At 45.1% G+C, this 18,858-nt stretch overlaps 1 protein-coding gene across 4 annotated transcripts in view; it reads left to right on the forward strand.

Moving 5' to 3' along the window:
• Positions 1–18,858, forward strand: part of RBM20 (RNA binding motif protein 20) — a 184,851-nt gene that overhangs the window by 119,416 nt on the left and 46,577 nt on the right. For all 4 annotated transcript variants that reach the window (XM_081267743.1, XM_081267744.1, XM_081267745.1 and 1 more), the window contains 4 exons: positions 7,912–8,998; positions 10,475–10,536; positions 12,293–12,384; positions 12,707–12,795. In XM_081267743.1, coding sequence (XP_081123869.1) covers positions 7,912–8,998; positions 10,475–10,536; positions 12,293–12,384; positions 12,707–12,795 — 1,330 coding nt within the window. The remainder of the gene's footprint in view (positions 1–7,911; positions 8,999–10,474; positions 10,537–12,292; positions 12,385–12,706; positions 12,796–18,858) is intronic.

The following is an 18,858-nucleotide window of genomic DNA, read 5'->3' on the forward strand; positions in this document are numbered from 1 at the left end:
TCAAAAGTGTGAGTGGCAAATACCACTTCCTGGGTAGAGGGATATTTTCTGAAAGGAAAACATGCGTCTGATCACACAGAACACGTCTTCTTTCCAATTGTCTTGCACAGAATGTTACATCCTGCATCTCTGGCACCTAGCAGGCTACCGAGCACTTTGACAACTTTACTGCTATGATCCTCTTCTATAAGAGAAGACTGTGGCTCTTTTTATAAATGAGTACACTGAGGCTCAGAGAGGTAAAGACTCTTGCCCAGTGTCACATAACTGACAAACAGGAATTTGAGGAGTTGCGATGAGAACCCAGGAAGCTTGATTCCAATCTGCTATTCGTTCAGGACAGCTCCCAGTCCCATAGGCATTGTATGACTCCCACTGTATGACTCCTCTGTGTCCCAACTGAGAAGACCAAAGAACCATTGTATTTTTATTAAAGATTTGTTTTTCTCCTAGAGGGATAACCAATGCAAAGACAGTTCTTAGTTCAGCAAAAGTGACCTATTATGTGTGGAGGGTGATTACACCCCATCTCTTCCCCAGCCATGAGGACCAAGGCGCTGTTTCTCTTGCTCACAGGGGCACCTGTGTGTTTCAGAGCTGGAGCTTTGGGCCTGTGAAAGGCTGTCCCCAGCCGACACCCTTTCCTCCCACACTGTTTGCACCCTGGCCTGTGACCATGGGGTGGGGCTCTTATCTACAGGGTGGAGGAACATTCTGTTTCCTGAACCTTCAGGAAGCAGGGCACTCTGGTTGGCAGATGCTCATACCAAAGTTCCTGCCCTAGCTTCCCTTGGTCCTTGTAGTGAGTCCACTTCCCGGAGAGAGTGTCAGGGAACCTTGTGAGAGTCAGTGTGGGCCCTGCAGAGGAATTGGGGAGTTCAATGAAGGTGGTTGAAGTAGGTGGGCCTTCTTTTTGCATTATTCTTTCTGTTAAGCAAATGAAGGAAATGTATTGGTTCATGTGCAGAAGAGACCAGAATGGATCCAGGGAAAGGTGGCTCAAGGTGCTCCCAGGAGGCCACCCAGCAGCTGCCTGTACCCTGTATCCAGGCCAGGGTCTTCTCAACTGGCTTTATTCTCAGGCAGGCTCTCCTTAAGTGGAGGCTTAACAACTGATTGAGCAACCAGGCATGACAGAGTATCTTTTTCCTGATTCCTCCAATGAAATTTCAAGGAGCATCCATCCTTGAACTAACCACTTCTCCACTGTGGCCAGCTGGGTGTGGTACTCTGACTGCCTGGGTCTGAGATATGTTGCAAGGGGCTTACTATCCCCATTTTACAGATGAGAAAATTCTGAGGGCTAGAAAATTCAGCAACTTTCCCCCAATCTCACATCCTGTAATAGGCAGATGGAGGCCCAGATCTCTGACCACAGTTCACCCTCCAGCAGCCAATCACGGACGGACCCCTGACACATGCTCACATCTGTAGCTGAGTTAACAAGCTCAGCGTGTTGATAAGTTTTTGTTCAGAGTTCAGGAACAGCCCTTGTATTGTTCTCTTTCCTTTACTAAGTTTCTCTAAAACTTCTGAGGTATGAACCCCTTCCTCTGCGTCCTGTTGCCTTGAGCTTGCCTCGTCCCCCTTCAAGTCCTGTCTCTCCTGTGGTATTGGAAAGGCTTCTCCTTCTCCATTTTGAGGTCTTGGCAACTTTGCATAGCTCAGGACAGATACTCAGTACATGTGGGCTGAACGGACAAACCCCTGAGCACCCTTTTGGCCATCTGATGGCTTCTCTGCCTGTATCTTGGACACTCTCCCTTCCTTTCAGAATAGAATGAAATGCATAACAAGAATTCTGCTGAGTTTTCAGCATTCTAACACAAACTGAAGACACTCTGCCCTCTCCTTGTGGCCAAATATGAATGCATCATTGCATCCCACCTGGGACTGCAAATAAAAAGCACAAGAGATTAGAGATCAACCAGGAACACTATGGAGCGCAGACAGCTGCTGTGCCACTGTGCCTTCCTGCTGGACTCAGGAGGTTCACGTCCTTCCCACACCGTGGAATGAAACCCCTTGAAACAGTTTTCATCTGCATCTCCCAAACATCCCAGCATTCTCCTTTATGTTGTACTTTATCTTTAAAGCTCTTGAGAGAAATGCTGCTTTAATTTAAATATTTAAAAAAAATCTTTCTAAGCAAATAGACAACCAGGGTTTTTAAACTAATTATACACTATGAATTCTTTGTAAGAATTAATGGCTCAGAGAAATGAAAGCTCAGCCCTGGGGGCAGCCAGCCTTACCAGGGCCTGGCTGGGTCAGTGCACCCACAGTGTGCTGTTTGTCGTACAAGCTTGGATCAGCCTTGGGGTGGCTGTGAGATAGATATTCTCACTCCCTGCCTGGTGTCCAGCTTTGTAACTCACTGGGCTCTTCTCCTTCCTTCCCAGATCCCCGACCTGACTACATAACTGCAAATGTGAGGCTTAGAAGAGGAAAGGTGCATAGAATTGCCTCCCTGCCATATACCTTAGGCCAGGGGGCATCCCTGCTATCATTGCCTCTGGAGCTTAGGGGTTCTAGAAAGGACCAGCATCTTTGCATTTCCCCAGTACTCAGTGAGTGCCTTGCATATGGAAAGCACTCAGTTGTCTCTGAGTGGCAGGACAAACTACAAATCAGTATGGATGGGTCTGATCATTTAGTGAGGAGAGAGAGAGTTCTGTGGCTTAGGCCTTTTAGAGGCAAAGCTGTTCTCCTGGGCACTGGATGCTGAGTTGGATGACCTGGGTTCTCCTTAAGTTTCTGCTCCTACCCAGTTATGTGGCTTGGGACAAACTGTTTTCCCTCTATATAAGGAGTTTGGATGAGTTGATTCCTAAGGGCCTGCAATTCTAAGCCTTCCCTAGTTGCAATGGCTCCAGCTGAATAAAGAAAGTTGACTTTTAAAGGAAGAGACCTCTGGGTTTTATCTGCTTGGGTAGAATTGGCTCCTGGCTAAGTTCCCAGAAGGTCTTAGGATGCCCATGTAGGGGGTCTGTGCTTCCCAAGGCCCCTAGAGGGATCAGTTCATACCCACCAGTTTCAGTCAGTGCCCACTCTTACCCCTTCCCCTCTGAGTGAAACCTCTTTGGCATCTAAGTGTCTTTGGAGAGTGGGTTAATTTCATATTGCCACTTCAGTGTGCTGCCACATATATAGTGGCTTACAACAACCAAGTTAATTTTCTTACAGTTCTGGAAGTCAAAAGTCCAAAATTAGTCTTAGTGGACTAAAGTCAAGGGGTCATCAGGGCCAGTACTTTCTGGAGGCTCCAGAGAAAACTCTGCTTTCTTGCTTTTTCTAGTTTCTGGAAGCTGCCTGGATTTCCTTGGCTCACAGCCCCTCCTCCACCTTCAAATCCAGCAGGGGATTTGAAGCATCCTCCCTGTTTTTGACCCCTGGTCTGGGTCTTATATCTTTTCTCTCTGACTCCAGTCTTCCTGCCTCTACCTTATGAGGACTAGGTGGTTACATAGGGCATTCCTGGATAGTTTCAGGCTAATCTTATCCCATTTTGAGATCCTTATTTTGATCACATCTGCAAAGTCCTCTTTACTATGTAAGGTAACAGTCACAGGCTGTGGATTTAGAAAATGGACATCTTCAGTGGATCACAATTCAATTATCCAGTCAATTTCAGAACCTAGACTTAGGGAGAAGAGTGTATTGGAACTCCTGTGCTGGAATGGGAAATTATAGATAGTCCCCTAGGTGGGTGACCATGTACCGACTTACATGCTTAGCTGTACAACAGCAAAATCCATTTGCTCTCTGGGCATATTTAGATTCTCCTTTTTGAACTATTCAAGGGCCTTTATTCAGAGAAATGTGTACTCACATGAGATGTCCACATCTCCTCAAAGCCACGGCCATTTCCTTCCTTCTTCCTTCTGTTCACGGAAGTCACTGAGTGCCCTCCCCGTGGGAGGTGGCATGCTGGCAAAATCCAAGTTGTCTCCAACACATATCCTTTCTTTTGTGGAGCTTAATTTTTCTCACAAATGGGAAAGAGTAACAAAGTCATTTTTATCTGGCTCTGAGATGTGTTTTGTACTTGTATTTGAGCGTGGGTGGGCCTGATGTTCTGGGAACTCACTTCAAACAAAACAGCAAAACGGTAAATAAGTATCACTCTATATCACTAGATGCATTGAAATTTCAGGTTGTTAATCTTGCAAGCTAAGAATTTTAGGTTTTTGCCTTTCTTTTACTTTATTAGGATGATGTATCTTTTCCTAATGAAGATTTTAGTTCAAAATAGGTGTTTAGCTATGATTCATGTAAAATCACTTCTAATGAAGGTTAAATATAGTTTGGGACAGTAGGTATAGGGTAAGCAAAGTGCTGGCTAGCCCTCTTGTTTTTTTATGCTGGATCTGAGTGGGTAAGTTCCTGCAACCTGGGCATACTCTGAAAAGCACTTGTCTCTGTGGCTGATCTACAGATGCCCAGCGTAGTCAGCCTTCCTGGTTAGGAACATAGCTCTTCCTCCCATGGCCTTCCAAAGGCAAAGAGGAGTCTCCAGCAAGATCTCTCTTCAGCCCAGAATGTGAGTGGAGAAAATACAGCTGACTTCTCTGGAAAAAACATAACCAACCTTGTCTTACTCTGGTCATGGAAACCAAATTGGCACCTCATTATCGCCTTGTTAGTAAGGACAGTCTGTGTGCTGGACAAACCTGGTAGGAAGAGTTGGCCCTGTGTGGGCTGGGTTTTGAGTTAAGCTTAATTGCTCTTCTAAAGCTGAACTATCGAATGCTACCCAAGTCGAAATCCATCATCAGACTTGACCATCCTCTTCTTTTGTATTTTTGTAGTGCCTCCCCATTCCATTGCCGCCAAGATTTGTGCTGGGCCACATTGGAGTCCCCAGAGCTTGGCTACAACCAGGGCAACTCCGCCTCCCTGAAAAAAAAAAAGAAAAGGTCTATAACTACCCTTCACCTTGGCCTTCCCAGTATCTTAAAATGCCAGCTTGTTCTGCCCTTGGAGCTCAGCAGGTCTGCTAGCTGGGTGGCTCTTTAACAACTTCACAGCAAGTGTTTGACTTTTCACACAAATGGGAAAGAGTAACAGGATCATTTGTGTTAATCTGCTTTTTGTCACTGTGAAAAATACCTGAGAAAAACCAACTTAAAGTAGGAAAGATTTACTTTGGCTCATGACTTCAGTCCATGGTCAACCAGCTCCACTGCTTTAGGCCCCAAGTGAGGCCTAAAGAACCCCAAGGCAGAAGGGTGTGGCAGAGGAAAGCAGCCTACTTCACAGTGGCCGGAAGGGGAGAGGGGAGGAAGATGGAGGAGGAGAGGGAGCAGGGGAGAGTGCGTACATGGCAGGGGACGAGAAATACCCTTCCAGGACATGCCCCCCCAGTTACCTACTTCCTTCATCCAGGCCCCCCTCCCACAGCCTCCACTGCCTCCCAGTGGTCCATTTAGGTATCAGTGGATTAGTACAACGATGAGGTCAGAGCCCTCGTGATCATCAGTTCCCCAAAGCCCTGACTCCGAACACTGCTGCATTGGGTACCACCAGGCTTTTGGGGAACACTTCACCTCCAAATGATAGCATCATTTTTATATAGCTCTGAGATGTATTTTGTACTTGGATTTGAATGTGGGTGTGTCTGATGTTCTGGGAACTCACTTCAAATAAGACAGGAAACAGCCGATGAGGGTGTATCAAAGGGACTACATACTTTAATTGCCTGATGCTTCTCTTCTTTTCAAAGCCTGATTGGAGTCTGAATCCTACATGCTCACCACCCATCCTCACCAAAGTGAGTGTTTACTAAAGAGGCCATCTAATCCCTCCGAGCTGTAGGTTCTTGCCTTGCAAAATTGGGGTGAAAATGACCAAATGAAGTGACACAGGCTAAGCTCTGGCTACACCGTTGCATCATAATAGATGTGACCAGTGTCTCCTACTCCCCTTCCTCCTCTCCACCTCCACACTGCCTCCAGTGCAAAGCGCAAACCTAAGCAGAAGCCGACTTCCACTCCAACGTGGAAGAGGTGCAACAGGCCTGTCTCCAAAGTGGGACAGTTGTGACATGCCATCACTTTCCACACGTCTCCTCTTCTTCCCCATCTGAGCTTCTTTCTCCTTTTTTGCTTCATCGTCATTGGACTTTTGTTGCACAGTGTCTGGGACAGAGGAGACTAAACTGTCCCAGCTGGGATTTCCCACCCCACCTCCCATTCACGAGTATGCTGACTGCATGGCCTGCCCCGTCTGTGGCAGTCCTGATTTCAGATTCCACAGGCCTGTTCTTCCCATTTAGATGTCTTAGAAGTCCAGTTCATCAAATGTCGAACACATTTCTTGATTATACCCACTTCCCACAAGGGATCCTTAAGACCTCAGCGCCCTGACTCTGGTAACCACTCATCCCAGACTTTCTGGCAAAGTCTGTCTCATTTCCAGACTAAGTGTCCTCATTTGGTCCACAAAACACCATAAGCAACCAACACAGATCACCTGAATGGCCCATGTCAGGCAGAACACCACTCCCCTCCTTGCTGTCCCATAAGCTCTCCATGAGAGCTAACTCATGCCTACTACCCCAAATTTAGATTTTTCACTTGTAATTTTTGGGTTGTTGCTTATGTTAGTTGGGTTTAAGAGCTGAGTTGTTATTCTGGGATGTGAAATGAGGACAAGGATGAAAATAAGTTTGGCAAAGATATGCATACAGTTCACTCTGCGTGCAAATCTGAAACCTGCTTTTTTCACTTAACATTGGAGCATATGGATTTTCTCATGTCATTAAATGTTTTTTTTTTTTTTAATTTTTGTTTTTGTAACCGGTGACTTTACCTAAAAGATTCAAGGTAGTGTTTATCATTGGCAATGATGGGCAGGGTGGGATGGGGAGAGCAAGGACCGAAGGGGGCTTTAGCATTCTGGAATGTTTTCTATCTTAGGCTTGAAACTGAATAAACTTTTTTTTTTTTTTGGTATTGAGGATTGAATCCAGAGGTATTTTACCACTGAGCTAGATCCCCAGCCTTTATTTTAAAATTTTGAAAAAAATTTTAGACAGGGTCTTGCTAAGTTGCTGAGGCTGGCCTTGAACTTGCAATCCTCCTGTCTCAAACTCCAAGTCCCTGGGGTTATAGGCATGTGCCATCCTGTTTGGCTGGATATACTTTTTTTTAATGTCTTAAATTTTACATAATAAGGTAGAAATTTAAATATCTTTAATAAATGATTACTTGATATTTAATTATGTAGCTATAATTTACTCAGATCAAATCCCATCTTCCCACTATTGGATGTTGGTCATTTTCAACTTGGAACTCTTAAAACAATGTAATGTTAAATATCTTCAGATATTTTGTCTTAGAATAGATTTATAGAATTGAATTTTGGGTAAAAAAATATGGGTGTGAGGAATTCATATTGCCAGACTACCTTTTACCAAAGCAGTATGAATTCAGACTAGTACTGACATTCTATCTATTCCATGTAACCTCTCCAGGGCTGGGAATGTAGCTCAGTGATTCAGTGATAGAGAGCACTTGCCTAGCATGCATGAGGTCCTAGGCTCAATCCCCAGTGCCAAAAAAGAAAAGAAAAAAGGTATCACTTCCACTTAATTTCTCCAGCACTGGTTCTATTTTTATTATCATCATTATTTTTAATGTTGGCTGTTTTGCTAGGTAATTTTTGTTTCTATTGGTTTCCATTTGTATTTCTAATTACCAGGGAGATGGCACGTTTTGTCATATAATTTTCCAGTGGCACTTGTGTCTTTTTAAAACTTGTTAGCCTAGATGTTTTCAACTCTTTTGTATGTGGCACCCACATAGAAGGGTCTTACCAATGGGGAGGGGGACCAAAGATAAGCAAAAACAGTCCCTTGTCCCCTTCATTGAAACCAGCTGTGCACCTAGACCTCTCGTCTTCCTGCAGTGCCGCCAAGCTCCTGGACAAGCAGCCCTTCTCTGTGCGAAATCCGAACCCTCTGCTACCTTCGCCTGCCAGTCTCCAGCTGGCCCAACTGCAGGCACAGCTCACCCTCCACCGGCTGAAGTTGGCACAGACAGCTGTCACCAACAATACTGCGGCCGCCACGGTGCTGAACCAAGTCCTCTCCAAAGTGGCCATGTCCCAGCCTCTCTTCAACCAGCTGAGGCATCCATCTGTGCTCGGTGCCCCCCACAGCCACACTGCAGTGCCCCAGCATGCTGCAGCCCTACCCAGCGCCCGGTTTCCCTCGAGTGCGATTGCTTTTTCACCCCCTAACCAGCCACGAGGCCCAGGACCCTCTGTAAGCCTTCCCAGCCAGCCTCCCAGTGCCGTGGTGATGCATCCTTTCAGTGGGGTGATGCCTCAGACCCCTGCCCAGCCAGCCGTCATCTTGGGCATTGGCAAGGGGGGCACTGCTCCAGCCACCACGGGATTCTACGAGTATGGCAAAGCTAGCACTGGCCAGGCATACGGCTCTGAGACAGACAGTCAGCCCGGCTTCCTGCCAGCCTCAGCCTCTGCCTCAGGCAATGTGACCTACGAAGGGCACTATGGCCATGCAGGACAAGATGGCCAACTTGCCTTTTCCAAAGATTTCTATGGACCCAATGCCCAAGGGTCCCACGTGGCAGGTGGATTTCCAGCTGAGCAAACTGGGGGCATGAAAGGCGAGGTAGGGGCCCTGTTGCAGGGTGCAAACAGCCAGTGGGAGAGCCCCCCTGGATTCTCTGTCCAGAACAAACCTGATCTTGCAGCAGGTCCCAGCCTGTGGCCTCCACTGCCCAGCCAGCCCTATGAACTGTATGACCCCGAGGAACCCACCTCAGACAGGACCCCTCCCTCCTTCGGGGGTCGGCTCAACAACAGCAAGCAGGGTTTCAGCGGTGCCCGGAGGCGGGCCAAGGAGGAGCAGGCCATGCTGTCTGTGCGGCCCCTGCAGGCTCACGAGCTGAACGACTTCCACGGTGTGGCGCCCCTTCACCTGCCGCACATCTGTACCATGTGTGACAAGAAGGTGTTGGACCTGAAGGTGAGTCATTCAGGGCAGGCTGGGAGCCACAGCTGGGAACCTACTCAGGCTCCCGCCCCCATCCAGCTGGGCCAGAAGGTGGACATTTGGGGACTAGAGAACAGAACCTTGCCAGGACCCGTGGTTAAAATGACAGGTGTCAGAACCTAAAGGAATTCACAAATGTGTCGGAGGCCCGGCCTTGCTTTAAGGCAAGTGAGAGATTCCTTGCCTCATTTATAGTTGAGCAAGCTGAGACCCAAGGGGATGGAATGACCCCACCTGGGGTGCAGAGAAGGGCTCTGGGACTTGTCTCCTGCCTCCTTGTGGAGGGCTGCTCCTCTGTGGTGGGCCTAGAAGCCACTATTCCTCAAGTACAAGCATTGTATTGAGTTTGAAAGGAAAAGAAAACGTAGAAACTTAGAGTCATGGGCAGGGAGCAATTTTTAGGTGGGACTTAGACAAATTATTATAAGGGGCCTCAGCCTCATGACACCTCCCCACTGGTTTTAAGATGCTTTGAACTGCTATAAACAAAAGCCCATTATAGTGTAATTATCCCCCCCCCAAATTTATTGATGATGCAGTGATATATTCCAAATCCATGATGATTGTAATAACTGACATTATTAAACCCTTTCTGTGTGCTGGGGTAAGGCTATGAGGTATACCTGGGGTTATCTTCACTTCACAAACAAGGAAACTGAGGCACTGAGACGAAATGGCGCACCTCAGACCTCCTATCTAGAAAGTGGCAGAGGAGGGATTCAAACGTGGCATGTAACTCAGTGGTGGGTCCTTGTTAGCATGTGTGAGGCCCTGGATTTGATCCCCAGCACTGCAGAAACCAAAACCAAAAACGTGTCTGACCCGCCCCTACCCTGTGCCTCTTAGGTACTGGACTGTCCTGCCTCCCATTTCTCATTCAGTCACGGAATATAATGAAGTCCTTCCTTAGTGGGAGTCACATCACAGGGTGTTACTCACCTCTGCCTGGGTCAGATCATCCATGTGCGTCCCTGTGACTTGGTGGGACATGCCCTCTCCCTTCCAGCTTGGGGAGGGAACTGGCTAACTCTGGAGGTGCTCAAGGATTGTGTCTTCCATAATCCTTTTTTAAGGCCTTTTTTACTGGTGAGTCCACTGGTCAGAATCTCCCAGTTGGCTATAGAAATGGGTGTGTTCTCTCTGTAAGAACAGAAGGAGCAGCAGGTGGGTCCCAGGGTCCAATGAAAGGGGAAGAAGGAGTCTGACTGTCAAGTTTTGGTTACTGTCCAAGATGGGCATGGGATGTATGGACCAGAGGCCCCTGGAGTGAGGGCAGGGTGAGGAGGCAGGAGCAGGGGGCGGAGGGAGGGAGAGGAAGACATGCATATGCAGGGTTGGACCAGCCTCTGGGAGCTCTGTGTTCCCTGCCTGACGATTACTCTGCACTCATCCTCTGCCTCCCCCGTGATGCAATTCTACTTTAGTCATCTTTCTTTCCTTCTGGCCTAGGACTGGGAGCTGCATGTGAAGGGGAAGCTGCATGCTCAGAAATGCCTGGTCTTCTCTGAAAAGTAAGTGCTCTTCCAGAGATTGGATTCAGGAGTGCGCTCAACAAGATCTATAACACCTGTTGTCTGTTGTGCTCTGTGTTGGGTGCAAGGGAAACCACAGAGAACAAAATAGGCCAAGTCTCTGTCCTTGAGGAGCTTACACTCAATGCAGAGGAGACACACAATGAAAAATTAGCATTCCTGGTGGTAAATGCTAAGCAGAAGGCAGCACTGGGGCAGGGTGGGAAATGTGTGTGCATTCACGTGGGCACTGAGGGGCTGGTCCTTGCATTTCAAAGAGAGCATTTGGAAGAGACTTCATTGAGGACACCTCAGGAGAGGATGGAATGAGCCTGGGGCTGGCTGGGGGAAACACATTCCTGGCAGACTGGACAGCAGGTTTGAAGGCCCTGCAGATGGTGTGGACCTGGGATACTAGACAACATCCATTGTGATCAGGGCAGAAAGGCAGGGAGAGAAGCCAGGGAAGTACCAAGGCCCAGGTCCAGAGACCCAGCCACTGTGAAGACTCAGTGCTGCTGTGTGATTGGAGCTATTGGAGGGTTGAGCAAAGTGGTGATGTGCTCAGACTTCAGGACAGGTCCCTGACTGCCATGCTGAGAATAGACACTCAGCAGCCCAAGTAGATACCTAGAGACCAGTGGAGGTGGAGAAGAGAGGGTCTGGCCCAGGGGTGTAGAATAGACAACTGGGTTCTGTATTTTGAAATGGGCCCATTCGTAAGATCTCCCCTTATTATTCTCAGCAGCCAGAATTCAAGAGCAGCTGGAAAAATGAATGGGTAACAAAATGTGGTCTGTGCACACGGTGGAATATTACTCAGCCTTAAAAAGAAAGGAAATTCTGAAACATACCTCAGCATGCTTGAACTTTGAGGACATTGTACTGAAATAAGCCAATCGGAAAAGGACATATACTGCGTAATTTCACTTGTGGGAGGCATTTAGAGAGGACAGACTCATAGAGACAGAAAACAGATGGTGGTTGCCAAGGTGTGGGAGGCTGAGAGTCAGTGTTTGGTGGACACAGAGTTTCTGTTTTGCAAGATGAAGAGTTCTAGAGATGGATGGCGGTGGTGGCCGCACAGTAGTGTGGACGTGTTTTTATGCCACTGACCCAGGATCTTCAAAATATCGAAGATGGTCAATTTTATGTTGTGGTTTATCACAACTTAAAAATAATTTAAAAATTTACAATACGGTGGCATTTAGCACATTCACGAGGCTGTGCAGACATTACCACTATCTAGTTCCAAGATATCTTCATTCCCCCCAAAGGAAGCCTCAAACCTGTTAAGTCTCTGTCATTCCCCTTTCCTTCCCCCACCTCCCAGAACCACCCATCTGCGTTCTGTCTTTAAGGATTAGCCTCTCCTGGACATTTCAGGTAAATGGAATCCTATGTGACCTTTTGTGACTAGCTTTTAAAAATTTAACATAATATTTTGAAGCTTCATTCACACATAGACCTTTTTATGGCTGAACGATATTCCACTACATGTGTATGACATTTTGCTTAACCATTCATCTTTTGATGGGCACTTGGGGTTGCTTCACAGAATATTATTACTGCGAATAATATTCACAGTATTCAGCATGGTGAATACTGCTGCCATGAACAGTCGTGTACAAGTTTTTGTGTGAGGACCTGTTTTCAACTATTTAGGGTCTGAACCTAGGAGTGTAATTGCGGGGGCATATGGTAATTTTTCATTTAATTTATTGAGAAACTGGTTCACCCTCTCACCTCTCTCCAGTGCTGACATCCGGTGTGTACTGGCTTCGGCAGAGGGAGCACTGTGTGGCTCCCCGACTGGCACAGCTGTTTACAGCCCTGCTGGAAATGAAGGTGAGCACAGCCCTACAGGTCACAGTTTGCAGTCCAGTCAGCTACTGCAGGCTTGTTATGTCCTGTCTTTAAGAACCAGGACTTCTCTGATGCGTCCTTCCTGTGCATTTATAAAGCAAACAGATCCCAAGTCACTAGCATGAGTCAGTATTCCCAGAGATATTTCATACTTACAAGTATTGCTGATTACAACATGCCCAGAGATGTAATCATGCCAATCACTAATAAATGTGTTAAAAGGAAATTTTTAGTTTTCTCATCCCATGTATGTCCTTAGCATGACTCCAAAGTTTTCACCTGGCTTGTATCACTTATTATTTAGAATATGCCTCAAATCTTGGAACATCATACGCAGCCATTCCAGCAAGGCCGTTTGCTCAGTCAAATCCTGCATTTCCTTCTGGGACAAATGTGAGTACAGAAAAGCCTTTTCTCCATTGTCATCCCCAAAGCATTTGCTTTACTTGCTGCTTCTGGGCTTAGAGGTGCAGAGGAGGCTGGGATGCGGCTGTGAGGATGAGGCTTTGTGTCCTTCAGAAAAGCATCCCTAGACGGAGCCAAGAGGTGCTGCCTTCAGTCCAGCTAGTATCGAAACATGCATGAAGAAGCTGACAAAATTCTTCAAATCAAAGGCATCCACTGGCTTTCTAGCGGTCAGCACTGGTTTAGAAAACAAAACAAAGTTTGAGCTTTTATTTTTTTAAATTCTAAAATCATTTCTGATGTTTTATTAAAGTAGATCATTCCCTGTGTGAGGGTAATTCTGAAACTTGAGCCAAAAAGAGAGAGTATTGGGCAGTAGGGACCACATACTAATTGTGCTTGCCGACCCCTTGGGGAAATGATTGGTGCCGTCTAATGATTTTTGTTTTCTGTTTTTAGTTTTGTTCTCTCTGCATAACATGCATTTAGTACCTCGAATTCTTAAAGCTTCATCTTTCCATTGCCCAACGGTTGTGACCCCCTTTCTTACACTACACTCCCTTTCTTACACTTCTTGCACACCTGCTGGGTGCAGCCTCCCACTCTGGCATGTGGGACATGAGGCCAAACAGGCTACAAAGCAAAATGCGCCTGTGGCTGCACCCAGCTAGAGGGCGCCTGGCTCAGTGTTCTTCCCTCTGCCTGTGTTTTTCAATTTCTGTTGAGTGGAGCTGCAGCCTTTCTCTCTCCTTGTGCACAAGCTCTCTGCAGCTGCCCTCCACGTGCTGTCCCCTTCACATGTTGGGGCATTTGTGCAAAACAGGGAAAGAGCAGGCTGTGAAGTGTAGCTTCTAGACCCAGGTGGGTGAGTGAGTGGGGAGGAGGGAGGTTCATCACCACACACGAGGCCTGTCTGGGCCCCAGTGTCTGTCTATTCAAGTCTGTTTTTGTGATGTTGTGTGGGAGAAGGGCTTCGAGATAGCACCTGTCTGGAAGCCCACATTTTCATGAAAGAGAATTTGATGGTTTCTTTCTGCATTCTCACCACTTAGAGCCAAGTCCAGGTCACTGGCAGCTTTGGGTCAGTCTCAGGAAAGTGGAATGCTGGTGTGAGGTCCTTTGTCTTTAAGGACAGACCTCTAGCAACAGAACTTTATGTTCTATGCCCTGACCCCCAGGGCACAGGGGGGTTTCCAGGCCCTATGGGTAACAGAGGCACCTGTGCCCACATCCTGCCCTGGGACTCCAACCCCAGGCACTGAGATGGAGGGGACTATAACTGAGATAGGGAGGGAGGGACTGGGTAACAAATGGCTCAAGGGTCAGAGCTAGTACACAGACCACTTCTAGAGGTCTGGGCACAAGACAGAGAGTTGGCATCAACTGAGCCCCTTATAAAGAGAACTGGAGGGACCAAGGATGTAGCTCAGTGGAAGAGAGAGCACTTGCATGCAATGATTCCTCCCCCTAGTAAGTCCTCCATTCCCTCCCTCTCTCACCCTATAAGCTGCTTAGGAAGATCTGAGGCTACCTTGGGGGTGGCAGGGATTTCCCTAGTCTCAGCCAACCATGGAGCAAGATAAAGAGGCCAGTCATGTGGGGCATCCAGATTCTTCTGCACTGGGACAGCATTCCCAAGATGAACTCAGGCATTTGAAGGCATTTTCTATAAACTCCATGTAAGGGGAAAGCACTATTTGACTGGCTTTCTCATTATAAGTTCGATGAAGTCTTGCTGGTCACTCGAGCCTTCCCAAGGACATCTGGGGGAGAGCGCAAAGGCTGCCCCAATCAGTTCCTGCTTTACCCATGGCTGATGTTCATTCACACCCTCTGTTAGATTTTGGAGCCGTGTTAGTCATTTTTGGCAAATGGAATTGAAGACACCCGTATTTCTCTTTTGGAAAACCTGAAATGCAAATGTATTAACATGTGAAGACAAGTTGAGAAATGAAGAGCTGATTGATCAGTTACTGAAAAACATTTTTCAGGACTCCTTTAAGGAGCTGGAGAGTCCCTCAGATAGATTATTGATTTTTTTTTTCTTTGTACAAATACTGATCTTCAAAGACAAGCAGGCATCAAAGGTTGACTCTGCTGTTACTAAAGGGTGCTCTGCCAGGCTCCAGTGAGTGCCGAGAGCCTCTTTTGCATACAAATTTATGATTTTCCTGCATACAAATGTTATGCTTATTGTGAAAATTCATACAGAAAATAAGGCCTTAACAAGGAGACCGTAACCCCCCTCAAAGATCTCGAGAGGGCTTTGATGCTTTTTCCCCCACAGGCGTATGCCAGGGTCTTCTGTTGAATTCCATTCACGTACATCTTTTCAGAAACACGTTTTGTTGGGTAAAATCAGGCACAGCCAGGAATCTGCCACTGTAGGATCACAGTTGTCTGTGGTGCAAAGAGCCTCACTGCTTCTGAAGCGCCCTGTATTTAAGCAGGAGAACCAAGCCTCCCCCCCCCCCCCCCCCCGCCCCGGGGCTTTGGGATGGAGCCTATAGAACATACCTGAACTGCTCTGAATTTCAACTGACCCCAAAAACCATTGGCCACCACCACCACCCAGCTCTTCTGGCAACAGCTGGGCTAAATTTTAAAAACTTGCCTTGTCTCTGCTGGAGTCCAAACATTTCACCCCATGTTTTCCATGTTTATTTCTTGATGTTGTTGTTATTATTTGGTACTGGGGCTTCTTTTTTTTTTTTTTTTTTTTTTGAGTGCTTAACCACTGAGCCACATCTCCAGCCCTTTTATTTTTTTATTTTGAGATGGGGTCTCACCAAGTTGCTTAGTGCCTCACTAAGTTGCTGAGGCTGGGTTTGAACTTGAGATCTTGCCTCAGCCTCCCCAGTTGCTAGGATTACAGGCGTGCACCACTGTGCCTGACTCTCCGTGTTTATTTTTGACAGTGGACTGATACTTGTGTGCTGTGTTTGCTGGTGGCAGGGTTATTTGTGTCTGTCCCCAGTCCCTCCCACCTCACTCCAGGGTCTTCAGAGATGGGTGTTCCCTTTCACTTAAGCTGCCGCCATTTGACAGAGCAGAGGCTCCTGCTCCTTGGCCGCCTGAATAGTCATAAACAGCGTAATCAGGTTTCTGGAAGGGGCTGCTGGGGCCTTCTCAGGCTGTAAATAGTTTTCTTGTGCCTGCCTAAGGTGCATTTTGCCTGTAACTGTCTCCATAAAAACGTCTTGCAGGTTTCACAGCCACCTTGGAGTTTATTTAGTGCAGGTGCTGTGAATGGGCCTCTCCAGCCTGGGACGAAACACATGGTTTTTATTATTTCTTTCTCACCAGTTTCCTGCACTCTGGGGACTTGTGTAAAAAAGGAAACTGAGACTCAGGGAAACAAATGTTTGTGGAAGACCAAAAGGTTACGTCATAGGTTATCCCTCAGACACTGGCTGTTTCTAGGACATCTGTCTGTCCTTCTGAGTTTATGGCTCAGAGTACTCTAGTCTCCTGACTTCTTGAGCCTCACAGTAGTAAATGATATGGCCTGTTCTACCTGCGCCCTGTCCCTGCCCCACCATCCCAGCTGACATGATTTCTGGCCCCTCAGCAGGGGACATTTTATGCATTTTTCAGCTACATGGGAGGCTAGGCAGATCGCAAGTTCTAGGCCAGCCTGAGCAACTGAGTGAGACCCTGTCTCAAAATGAAAAATAAAAAGGGCTGGGGATATAACTTAGTGGTAGAGCAACCCTGGGTTCAATCCCCTGTACTGCAAAAACAAACAAAAGTAACACAAGACAGGGATATGACATTTGTCCTCCTGTCTCTGTGAGTGGCCATCTTGTGAATAGAAGTAACACATGATGTAAAATAATAATAATAATAATAATAATAATAATAATAATAATTTCTGACATTAACAAATATGAAAAAACAGAAACTCCTTTTTTGCAGAGAAAACTATACATGTCTTTTACTATAAATACAGATAATTTTGGCTAATGTATGTATACATGTTTAATGAATAAAAGTCTATTTTTTTGCAAAAGTCAAGTAATGCCATATAATCTATCAAGCAGTTTAGTGTTTTTTGCTTAACATGAGTTCTCATATTTGAATTGATTTCCAACACCTTCCCATATCAGAACATAGTCTTATTTTATAACATTTTTTTTTTGAGCCACAGCAGGTCAAATTTATTTCTGCTAAAATAAATCCAGCCTTACCATGAAGAGCAGACATTTTTTATCTATTTTCTTCTCCCAGAAACTAAAGGATGATGGATGACCCAGAAACAAATTCCATAGGATAAGAATATGAAAAACAATACAACAAATATCACCATCATTTAAAGACATATCTCCTTCAGTGATTTAGCTCAGAATGGAACTGGCAACCTTCTTGCCATCCAAGAAGACATATAATATAAAACTCCCTTTTTAGATACCTACTGCCATTGTCAGAATCCTATGATTTAATGTAGACTGTGATCAATGTTTTTAAAGATGTTTCTTTTTAGAAATTGAAAAAATTTTAAAATCAGGAAAACAAGTTAAATTTTTTTCTATTAAGAAATTACTAAAAATATAGGCAGGATTTATCTTCAGAAAAGTTGCCACTTAAAACATAAAATATAGTTTTTGAGGCCTACATTAACTCCCTTAATATCTATCTTTATTTCAAAATGGACATGGTATTTTACATGAGCCCTTTTTTCACAATTCTTTCAACTAAGCACTTAACCTAGAAATGAAAGAATTTGAAATTTAATTCTTAACAAGAATTACACTTATACAACAAGAACATCAGAAAGTCTCTTCAAAAAACACTAGATACACAGATATTTTATCTGGCACCTTTCTTAGTATACCTGAAGAAACACCAAACAAAAGTTCAAATATCTAATAAAGATGTATAATTTTGAAATACGCGTTCCTGAGCTGGGCACAGTGGCACATGCCTGTCATCCCAGCAGCTCGGGAAGCTAAGGAAGGAGGATTGCAAGTTTAACATCAGCCTCAGTGAGACCCTATCTCTAAATAAAATATAAAAAGGGATGGGGACATGGCTCAGTGGTTAGCTGCTTCTGAGTGCAATACCCCTTATTCCCATGGTAAGAAAAGTTAAAATTTAATGAAAAATTGAAAATCCTTCATAAATAAGCAAATATTTAATTAAACAAACAATGAAAATTTTTGGTAGGAAAGTGTTTTCACTAGGCTGCGTAGTACATTGGTATCAAAAAATTCATGTAACTGCATTCAAACAGAACTTCACTTTAGGTTATTTTCGGACCAATTACATATGTTCAAAATCCCACTGGTTTCTTAACAGTCTGATTAAGAGTTTAAACTGACATACTTTCTTGGTCATTTCTCAATAAGTTCTGCTTAAAAAATCATCAAAACTAAAAGTCAAGTATTGATGCTATATTTTGACATGGGCTGTAGCTATTTAACTGGGTTAATGTGAAAGTTTATAAATAAATACTATTTTAGGGATTATATCATGTAAATTATCAGTTATCAACATGAATCCTTCCATGGTTCCCTTTGATCACCCAGAATCATTTTGGTTTCCTTTTCCTTATTATAGATGGGTAAAGGTCAAGAAAAGCCTAAGCAAATGCAAAGAAAGGGAAGTGGTTTTTCCACAGTATCTCATTTTTTGTTACCAGTTCCTATTGTTTTTCTCACAATATGAGGGGCTGTTAACAGAAAGACGGTATTTCTAGGGCTAGAGTTGTAGCTCAGTGGTAGAGCACTTGCCTGAGATAGTGGGTTCAATCCTTAGCACCATATAATAAACAAATAAATAAAAAAATTTAAAAAGGTTAAATTTTTAAGAAAGAGCATGTTTCTATTTATATTTCTACATAAAGCTTCAAGAAATCAAATGAGCATTTCAGCTATATTCAATATCTCTTCACCTTTGGAAGGTTTAAGTTAATACCAATTAGAATATCTGGGGTCTTAGTTCTACCAATACTTTCCTATCTGAAAGTTTGTTTAAATGAAGTTTTCTTTTTATGATTTATTTGGGATCCTAAGAAACCAAGAAACCATATTTTTCCCTCAAATCATATAT

The sequence above is a fragment of the Spermophilus citellus genome (assembly GCF_964194105.1).
Source record: "Spermophilus citellus genome assembly, chromosome: 15".
Lineage (NCBI taxonomy): Eukaryota > Metazoa > Chordata > Mammalia > Rodentia > Sciuridae > Spermophilus > Spermophilus citellus.